This window comes from Helicoverpa zea, chromosome 19 (assembly GCF_022581195.2).
Source record: "Helicoverpa zea isolate HzStark_Cry1AcR chromosome 19, ilHelZeax1.1, whole genome shotgun sequence".
Lineage (NCBI taxonomy): Eukaryota > Metazoa > Arthropoda > Insecta > Lepidoptera > Noctuidae > Helicoverpa > Helicoverpa zea.
Window position 1 is genome coordinate 1248858 of NC_061470.1, and position 9872 is coordinate 1258729.

The 9872-nt window shown below is 39.3% G+C and overlaps 4 protein-coding genes across 5 annotated transcripts in view; 3 read left to right on the plus strand and 1 right to left on the minus strand.

The window, feature by feature from the left end:
- The window catches only part of LOC124639571 (nucleoredoxin-like), a 60425-nt gene extending 58514 nt beyond the window's left edge, over positions 1-1911 (plus strand). For both annotated transcript variants that reach the window (XM_047177000.1, XM_047177001.1), the window contains one exon: positions 64-1911. In XM_047177000.1, coding sequence (XP_047032956.1) covers positions 64-485 — 422 coding nt within the window. In that variant the 3' untranslated portion in view covers positions 486-1911. The remainder of the gene's footprint in view (positions 1-63) is intronic.
- A 797-nt stretch (positions 1912-2708) lies between these two features.
- LOC124639343 (ATP-dependent RNA helicase WM6) lies at positions 2709-4661 on the plus strand. Its single transcript, XM_047176654.1, has one exon. The coding sequence runs from the start codon at positions 2848-2850 to the stop codon at positions 4123-4125; it is 1278 nt and encodes a 425-aa protein (XP_047032610.1). The 5' UTR covers positions 2709-2847; the 3' UTR covers positions 4126-4661.
- A 769-nt stretch (positions 4662-5430) lies between these two features.
- On the minus strand, positions 5431-7350 carry LOC124639342 (venom serine carboxypeptidase). The gene has a single exon (XM_047176653.1). The coding sequence runs from the start codon at positions 7196-7198 to the stop codon at positions 5765-5767; it is 1434 nt and encodes a 477-aa protein (XP_047032609.1). The 5' UTR covers positions 7199-7350; the 3' UTR covers positions 5431-5764.
- Positions 7351-7858: 508 nt separating this feature from the next.
- Positions 7859-9769, plus strand: LOC124639391 (venom serine carboxypeptidase-like). Its single transcript, XM_047176728.1, has one exon. It carries the CDS (start codon positions 8187-8189, stop codon positions 9627-9629), a length of 1443 nt encoding a protein of 480 aa, XP_047032684.1. The 5' UTR covers positions 7859-8186; the 3' UTR covers positions 9630-9769.
- Positions 9770-9872: the final 103 nt, after the last annotated feature.

Genomic DNA, 9872 nt, shown 5'->3' on the forward strand with positions numbered 1-9872 from the left:
CCTCCTACATATCTGTCATGTCACATCCAAAAAAACTAATAAAATGTAACCCCTTCTTTCCAGATGACGAAGACTCAGAAATCGAATTTGCCGAATCCGTCATAACACCTTCAGCAGAATCCTACTACGAAGAATGCAGCATCCAGTTCCCAGGCTTCTGTCCTTACCAGAACTCCTCAGACGATGAGACCATGGACTTCGACTACCCAACGTCGCGTCACTCCAGACTGAAGAAAAAGCCTTTTAAACACGTCATGTTCTACATAGGGATCGATGGAACTGATAGCGCAGATATGCTAAGGGAACATATAGGTCTCGACGATGCAGTTCCGTTGTTAACCTCCATAGATTTCCCCAAACAACGCATGGTCACCATGAAGTATGGTGATGAAATTACCACGGATTCAGTCCAGAATTTTGTTGATGCGTACTTGAGTGGGAACGCTGATTTTAAGCCTTTGAAACCCTATAGTGAGAAGTGTTAGAGGTCAAGATATGAAGATTTGGAGTATGACTTTTACCTGATGACTGACATACAAGTTTTTTTCTACTGTTTTCTACCAAAACATTCATTTTGACAGTTCTCGTTAAGTAACTGTTAGTCTGAAATAGGCTACCTACAATTAACAGCGTCCAGAGCGATGTCTGCCAAAGCGCTTATTCTTTCTAAGGAGATTAGCCAGCTGCGCAGGACATAATTATTATAGTGAACGAGCATTTGCCCAGGCATAGGTACATTCCCTATACCTTCTCCCCTATAGTCTCATAGCCCGATGGGACGGCAATGCGACACGGTTGGAGAGAGATGAGGACCGACAGCCTTAAGATGCTCTCCCAGGCACGGGTATCACCACCAACTACCTTCTTCTTCTTCTTGGCGAGTCGATGGCAACTTAAATTTTGGAGGCCCAATATTTCGCTACGCATACGGCATTGTCAGTAGTGTTATAAAGGTCATCCACTATGCAGCTGTCGGGCAGTGGGCAGCATAGAAGATGCCGCATGGTTTGTGGTATGGCACCACACCCGCAGCTATTGTCGTCAGTGTAGCCCCACTTACATAGGTTTTCCCTGCACCTGCCTACCTGTGCACGTAGCCTGTTAAGAGACTTCCATACAGGCCACGGTTGGTCGTAACCTGGTGGAAGCTATTCCACGGGTGGAAGGAAGTCAGGTAGAGCAAGTTCTTCCCATTGTTCAATGCGGGTCTTAGGAGCATCTTTAACTGGGGCTACATTGGCGAGGAAACTGTTCCTGCTTTTTAGTCACCAACTACCAGACTTCGCAGTCATAATGTGGTTAATGAGGTAAACTTTTTTGACGAGAGATGCAATGTGGTGTCCCTACATTTTGAGTATGGCGACTTCCATCTTCGCCAACTTCGGACCGGTATAGTTACATGACGAGAACTGTACAAAATCATCTTTATAGTCATACTTCAAAGCGCACAATTTCAGTTGTTTTGAGTCTAGCCTTAATTACCTACATTTGTTATTCCAGTATTATTTCAATAGTTCTTTAGAAGTCATTGTAAAATATTTTCAGTAAATTCAGTAGTGATTAGAATTTAGCTATTTGTATTGTTTAAATGGTTAGTTTTACAGTAATATGTATGAAATGTAGGCAGGATCTCATACATTTTTGTATGGGGGATTGAATTGTAATGCTAGTTAAATAAAAAAGTTATTTCAAACACAGTAAAAAGGTGTATATCTGGCAGAGTTGTATTTCATTGATTTTTAAGTGCGATGCAAAGATGCAATGTAATAATTACCTATAGTGTATTGTCTCCAAAACTTGGAAAATCATAACAAACTTAATATAATGTAGCTCATTTTCATTCTATGTAATAATAAGTTATGGTTTTACCCAAATAAAGATTAAGAAATAAAAATCTGAGAATAGATCATCTTACTTTGTTTTATTTATTTAATTGGTGTAAACCCTTGTAGGTTTCATCTTTACCAAACTTGATGGCTACTCGCACCTAAGTTCAGAGTATAGTAACTAGGTACGTGCAGTTGGCTTACACCACGGGACAAAAATGTTTTAAGAAATTATGCATGACTCGTGACTAGCTTCCGCCCGCGGCTTCGCCTGGGTGGTGTGTCGATAAAAAGTAGCGTATGTGTTAATCCAGGGTATTTCCTATCTACAAACCCAATATTACCCAAATCGGTCCAGCCATTTTCGCGTGAAAGAATAACAAACATATGTACATCCATACATTCTCACAAACTGTCACACCTATAATATTAGTAGGATTCTATGATCTACTTTATCTACAAAGTAGCAGTCCCTCCCTCTGTTGTGCATTCCTGAAAATTTCAAAAAAAAAACCGGATACGACTATAGCTAACCAAAATCATTGCACGATTTGGTAAGTAGCTATTTGCAAATTGCACAATCTACAATATACGGGCAATATAAACTAGACTATATAGCGCAATGTCATTAATCGTCTAGGCAGCGCCTAAGACATATAGATAAATAAATAAAATAAAAAATAAATAATTAGATTTAAAGTCATGATTATTTTGTAATCGCCTGATTTATTTAGTAATTAGTTGAAATATTCAAAGAATAATCTTATAAAAAAATATTATTAAATAACTAAATCATGAAAAAAGTAGTTAGTATGCATATCTAGAATATCAATTCACTTGCGAAAAGCCTTGGTTCCAATCGTAGTTTTTTAACCCGTTTGCTAGTGATAAAAAAGTAAAAATTGACGCCGAAACCATAGCCGCCATTATTGTGAAATAAATTTTTCAAAATAAATTTCACGTGCTCGTATCGGAGTACGAATCGAAATAACTATATTATTTAGTTTAAAATCCACAAATCATGGCTGACAACGACGATCTTCTGGACTACGAAGACGAGGAGCAGGCAGATCAGCAGACCGCTGACGGGGCGACCGAAGCGGCGCCAAAGAAAGAGGTTAAGGGATCCTATGTCTCTATCCACAGCTCCGGTTTTAGAGATTTCTTGTTAAAGCCCGAGATATTGCGCGCCATCGTCGATTGCGGTTTCGAGCATCCATCGGAAGTACAACATGAATGTATTCCGCAAGCTGTCCTTGGAATGGATATCTTGTGTCAAGCGAAGTCGGGTATGGGAAAAACCGCCGTTTTTGTGCTGGCGACGCTGCAGCAGCTAGAGCCATCGGAAAACCATGTCTACGTCCTCGTTATGTGCCACACGAGAGAGTTAGCTTTCCAGATCAGCAAGGAATACGAACGATTCTCCAAATACATGGCCGGCGTCAGGGTTTCGGTGTTCTTCGGTGGAATGCCGGTACAGAAAGACGAAGAGGTCCTCAAAACGGCGTGCCCTCACATCGTCGTCGGTACGCCTGGCAGGATTTTGGCCTTAGTAAACAGTAAGAAACTGAATCTGAAACATTTGAAGCACTTTATACTTGACGAATGTGACAAGATGCTCGAATCTCTGGACATGAGACGCGACGTGCAGGAGATATTCAGAAACACGCCGCACGGCAAGCAAGTCATGATGTTCTCCGCTACACTGAGCAAAGAGATCAGACCAGTGTGCAAAAAGTTCATGCAGGATCCTATGGAGGTGTACGTGGACGATGAAGCCAAGCTGACCCTGCACGGTTTGCAGCAGCATTATGTTAAGCTTAAGGAAAATGAGAAGAACAAGAAGCTGTTTGAACTACTTGATGTTCTGGAGTTCAACCAAGTAGTCATATTTGTCAAGTCAGTGCAGCGCTGCATAGCCTTAGCACAGTTGTTAACAGACCAGAACTTCCCCGCTATTGGAATCCACAGGAACATGACTCAGGATGAGCGTCTCTCTCGCTACCAGCAGTTCAAGGAGTTCCAGAAGAGAATCCTGGTTGCCACCAACTTGTTTGGTAGAGGAATGGATATTGAGCGAGTGAACATCGTGTTCAACTATGACATGCCTGAAGACTCAGATACGTACCTGCATCGTGTGGCTCGTGCTGGAAGATTTGGTACTAAAGGCTTAGCGATAACCATGGTGTCAGACGAGAATGATGCCAAGATCCTCAATGAAGTGCAAGACCGCTTCGACGTCAACATTACGGAGTTGCCTGAAGAGATTGAGCTATCAACTTATATAGAAGGACGATAAATTACTAGAAGTTTCCATTCCTTTTGTATTACTTATTGATTGAACTTTGTGAATGCCCTGCAACTCTTAACTCAGTGCTGATTATTGTTTGATTTCCAATTTATTTGATCATTTATCTTACATAAATTATTATGACATGGTACGGTGCCAGGCATTCAGAAAGGACAGTTTTGCCAACACAAGTGTGTTACAAACTATTTGACTAAGAAATGTTCACTATCTGGAGTGTGTTTGAACTTTGTGAATGCTCTGCAACCCTTTTATACTGATTCAGAACAACTAGTGTAGAATATTATTTGATTTTCGATTTATTTGATCATTTATCATGCAAATACATATATTTTTATGACATGGTACCATGGTAGGCATTCAGAAAGTACAGTTTTATCAACACAAGTGTGTTTCAATTTGACTAAGAAATGTTCACTTTCTGGAGTGCAGTGTTTTGTGTGTTTGTAACACAGATTGCTCACGTCCAGATACAACGTAACTCTAGGTTAAAGATTAATTAAAGTAACATTTGATATTGTGATAAACTGGCTTTTATTTTTTCTACTTTTTGTAAAATATAACAGCTATTAACTGGTTCTAAAAAGTACAACTGATACAACCAAGTTATGTAGAAAAAATTGATTCATATTAACTAAATGAGTACATAGGTACTTGATAATAAATAATACATGCATTAGGTACATAGTTCCTTAGCAACCCTCCATTTATTCAGAGACTAAGCAAAATGGCTACAGTTGAAGTGTGTGGGTGTTATAACAAAAGATAATTTTAAGTAGGTATTTACCCGTGGTTGATTACACAGAACATTATAATGTATATTACTAATACTAGCGTTCTGTATGATACCTATAGGATCCGCCATATCGACCGATACGATCAGAGAAATCTACGTTATTTTTATGAATAGGAGGCATGCTGAGAATAAAGACCTGGGTTCGAATCTCATGTCAAATAGGTATTTATCATTGTTTTATTAAATTTCTGGTAATTTTAAATTCGTAACAGTCTTTAGAAACTACCGACTTAGTTAATACCGTTTGGTAAGTTAATTATTCATAACTAAAGCCGAGCCGGTATTTTAAAACCATGTTGATGAAACTAGCATAGCCCACTTAGTACTGTTAACTGCCGTGTCACCTACGTCCTGAGGAAACTTCTTGAAAGAAATATTCAATTTGGTACTTTCGGAGCCTGTAGAGTAGAAACAAACAAAAAAGGTTTCCTCTTAATTATATTAGTATCTATAGTTAGGTAAAACCTAAATAGATATTATTAAAATAAAAGACCATAATATTCCGTATAAAAATATTTAATTCTTATGCCAAAGGTAACCAATAACTCTGATAGAAAACATACCTAATACCACTATTATTATTTTATGTACTCAGGTTCACAGTAAACAATGATGTAACAAGTTGCAAATGTAGGTATCTAAAGTTAAATGTGTTTTGCACAAATATAAGTAACATGATTCATCAACATTGCATTTATAAAAGTAGAAATAACAAAGAAGACTTATAAACACCTTTCTTTCACCTTTTCTTGTACTTAGAATTCATATATAAGACAAAGAACATAACTCAATGTAATATATGAGTGTTAAGAACATCTTAAATGTGAAAAAAAATCACTTAAATCCTAAATAAACACCCTTTTTAGGGCCATCAAAAGTTTTCTCATGTGTAAACCGAGTTATAAGATCTAGTGCCCATTTTGGCTGATCGCCCGGCACCATGTGACCTGCGTTCCTGACCATGATCTCTACCAGCTTCCCAGCCTGTTTCACATAGCCAGCCACTTCTCCATCCACCTTCCAAACATACCGTTTTGCAGTCTTGTATTCTGCAGCACCAGTGAAATTGAGGTTTCTGAGGTAGTTTACAGTTAAGGGGTAAGCCACAATAATGTCCAGTTGACCATTGTAGATCACCACATAGTAATGGTCTAGGAGCTCAGATATCCATGGAGCCACGGACTTCATTACATCTTGCTTGAGATGCTTTTCAACTATTGATCCATTATTGAAAGTCAGGTTTCCTACATGAATCATTCTACGGACAGCAGTCTTCTGCAGCATTGGGCCAAAGTCCTCATATTTAGTGTAATCCTTGGTATGCAAGAAATTGAAATAGAAGTTGAAGCCCGTCAGGTTGGTAAACAAACTTTTGCCAGCAATCATATCACCATTTAAAAGTGAATCAAACGTATTGAAGGCCTCATCCCATTTGCCTTGTTTGATATAGTTTTTAGTCTTATTTTCATAAAGCTCAAATTGTTGAGCTCCATTCCAATCAATGAGACCTATTTGATACAAATATTTGCCATACACCAGCTGGTGTTCAGGGTCACTCAGACCATTGCCAATAGCAATTCCTTTCATGTTGATTTTCAATTTTGCAGTGGGGTTCTTCTTGTGTATAGTGTAAGCCAGAGCAGGCACATACTTCCCGCCGTAAGACTCTCCGGTTACAAAGAACTTGTTCTGTTGCAGTTCAGGGAAGAGCTGGAAGAACTGTATCAGGGTGGAGTACAGCTGCTCTCCGACCTGCGTCTCGTTGGTGCAGTAGCCGCGGCTGTCGTTCGTGAAGCTGAACCCTGTACCGACGGGGTTGTCTATGTAGATCATGTGGTGGCTCAAGGCCCAGTTATACTTCCTTCTCTCAAATTTGTCGTTGCGCACTCTTATCGGGCCATTTTCAGTGAACAGACCGTATAGAGAGGTGGCACCGGGCCCGCCCTGCAGCCACACGACGACTGGCGCGTCCTTATTGTTCGGTATCATCGCAGGGAAGTACCAGAAGAACTGATTGGAATCATACTTCTTGTTTACAGTAAAATAACCGGCGTAACTCTTGATACGAAGGGTTTCCGTGAATGGTACCCGAGCGAGTCGTCTACCTTCCGCAATTTTTCCACTCTCGATGTAAGGGGTGAGGAATAGCGGAGATCCAGGGTCACCTCCATCTCTTTCGCCAAGATTTAATTTTGGGTACCGGTGAAATAAACCCTCGGTGTGGAAAAACACTTGAAAAAACAGAAGAGCCCACAGTGCACGCGCCATCGCGGTGCGACCGAATGGGAAAATACTGACCTAATTAGTCGGGTTCACAGTTTTTATCATGCCGGTGAGGAAAAATAATAAAATAATAATTATTTGTTTTCCGGCTTATCACTAGCTTTTCTAAAAAATGTGGGTTTATTAATAATCTGTGGCTGCATTGGATTGGATTACATTGAAAACCATAGACTCGACAACTCAACATAGAACCACTGCTGCCGTCAAAGTCGAGATTTAGTTTAAATTATATTTACCGGGTATGTAGTAATTAATGATATTGAAAGAAAGAAAGAAACTTAAAATTCTTCTGTCATGCTACCGGCACTGATACGGAGGTATAAGGATCATTCATCAGGTGACGAGGGATATGAGCATGAATGTGGAGGGATATAGTGGAAATGGACGACCAAAGAAGCAATAGATGGTTTTTCTAAGCGATCCTTTTTTCTGATTCTTGCTTTCAGAACGTAGCTAGAAATAAGTTGCTTGACGTCGAAACGCTGTTCAAATTCTGATAAAAACTAATGGTGGAATTTTTTATTTCTCTGTAACATATCTTTTATAGAGTGATCGTACTTGGCACAAAGGCTAGAGGGCCATGCCATTAAAAATTTATAAAAAAAAAAGAGTGATCGTAGTTTATGGTAGATCAATGACACTGCAATTTTGGATTTCAATATTTGCATACATGCACTCCTCGGTTTTACTCTGAGAAATTTCATTGGGAAGATAATAATAGAAAGATAAATGTAGTATTTAATTGCCATATTTTTCTGAGGGAGCGGAAAGACTACTTTTGACCCTTTTGGCGCCTATATAGTGGCAATGTCGAGAATCTGACAATGTCAGACTGACATTGACATCGGAGGTGTCAAACTTGAAACTGTCACCGGGAAAGAGGAAAATAAACAAGAAATCTTTTAAATATTTATTTGCTTTGGCGTTTTTTTGTGAGTTTCTATTATCCATCCGTACGTATTTATGAACCACCATGAACTTACAACCTAATTCATGGAATCTGTGGAAGATTTCCTTATCAGTTTCGGCACTGTTGAGTGCATTTTGTATTACAAATGCAGCTTTCTTTCCAAACTTGTATCCGAAGTTAAAACTGGACGCTAGATCGAAGAAAGATGCTGGTGATCCTCTCTTGCTCACTCCGTATCTCAAACAAGGTGCGATTTCACTTGCCCAAAACCTTTCTCGCGTATCTATTACGGATACCATAGGATTTCGAAGCCACGCCGGTTATTTCACAATTGACGAGAAATACAACTCTAATTTGTATTTCTGGTATTTCCCGCCGTTCTCTAAGAAGGAAGAAGCTCCGGTCGTGCTCTGGCTGCAAGGAGGTCCAGGCGGTAGTTCTCTTTTCGGACTTTTCACGGAGTTAGGGCCACTGTTAGCGAAAAAAGAAGGATTCGCTCTTCGAAAATATCACTGGGCTCTGAATTACCACCTAATATTCATTGACAACCCAGTTGGTACTGGGTTTAGCTTCACTGAGAATGAAAAGGCATATTGCACTAATGAAGACTGTGTTGCTAGAGGTCTATATGGGGCAATGAAGCAGTTCTTCCAAATGTTTCCACATTTGAAAGGAAATGACTTCTATATAACAGGTGAATCTTATGCCGGGAAATACATTCCTTCTCTAGCCATGGTGATACATCAAGAGAATGCCAAAAGTAGTGAAAAAATACACTTAAAAGGCATGGCAATAGGCAACGGATACTGTGACCCAAAGAATCAATTAGATTATGGTCACTATTTGTACCAGCTGGGGCTGATAGATGATAATCAGCTGAAAATATTCCTTAAATATCAAGATGAGATTGCCAACCAAATAGATCAGAAAGATTGGGTGCAAGCTGATATTCTCATGGATAGATTAATGGACGGAGAATTGACAAACTTCTCTTACTTTAAATACTTCACTGGGTATGAATACTACTACAACTACCTGCAAACTAGTGCAACAGATGACATGATTGTATTCACAGAGTTACTGCAGAAGGACAATGTGAGACGGAGCGTGCACGTGGGGGGACGGCCATTTGATGATGGACAGCATGTGCAGCTGCTCCTAGCATCTGACATGCTTCAGACTGTGGCACCAAAAATAGAGAAACTGCTATCCCATTATAGAATCATGTTTTATAATGGCCAGCTGGACATAGTAGTTGCCTACCCACTTACAGTAAACTTTTTGCATAAGTTGAAGTTTTCTGCTTCTGAAGAGTATAAAAATGCAAGGAGGGAAGTTTGGAAGGTTGGGGATGATGTAGCAGGGTATGTGAAGAAAGCTGGTAATCTTACCGAGGTATTGATCAGGAATTCTGGACATATGGTTCCACAAGACCAACCAAAGTGGGCTTTGAACATGATTACGAGATTCATAGACAATACTTTTGACTTTCCAGTTATTTTTTAATCCTGTCTGTTGGAATAAATGGTTTATTAATAATTTTTGATTTGTTATGCTTGATAACTGATTATGATGTGGAAAATTTTGATCACATTTTAGATGGTGGTGGTACAGCCTATGTCAATAACCATGACATTTTTTACTCATGTTATGTTATATTCTTTTGAAACCGATACCAGTAATTCTCCTCAGGAAACTGAACACTTTTCAACAGCACAGCTCCAAAATCACTTGTTGCGTCGAAAAATT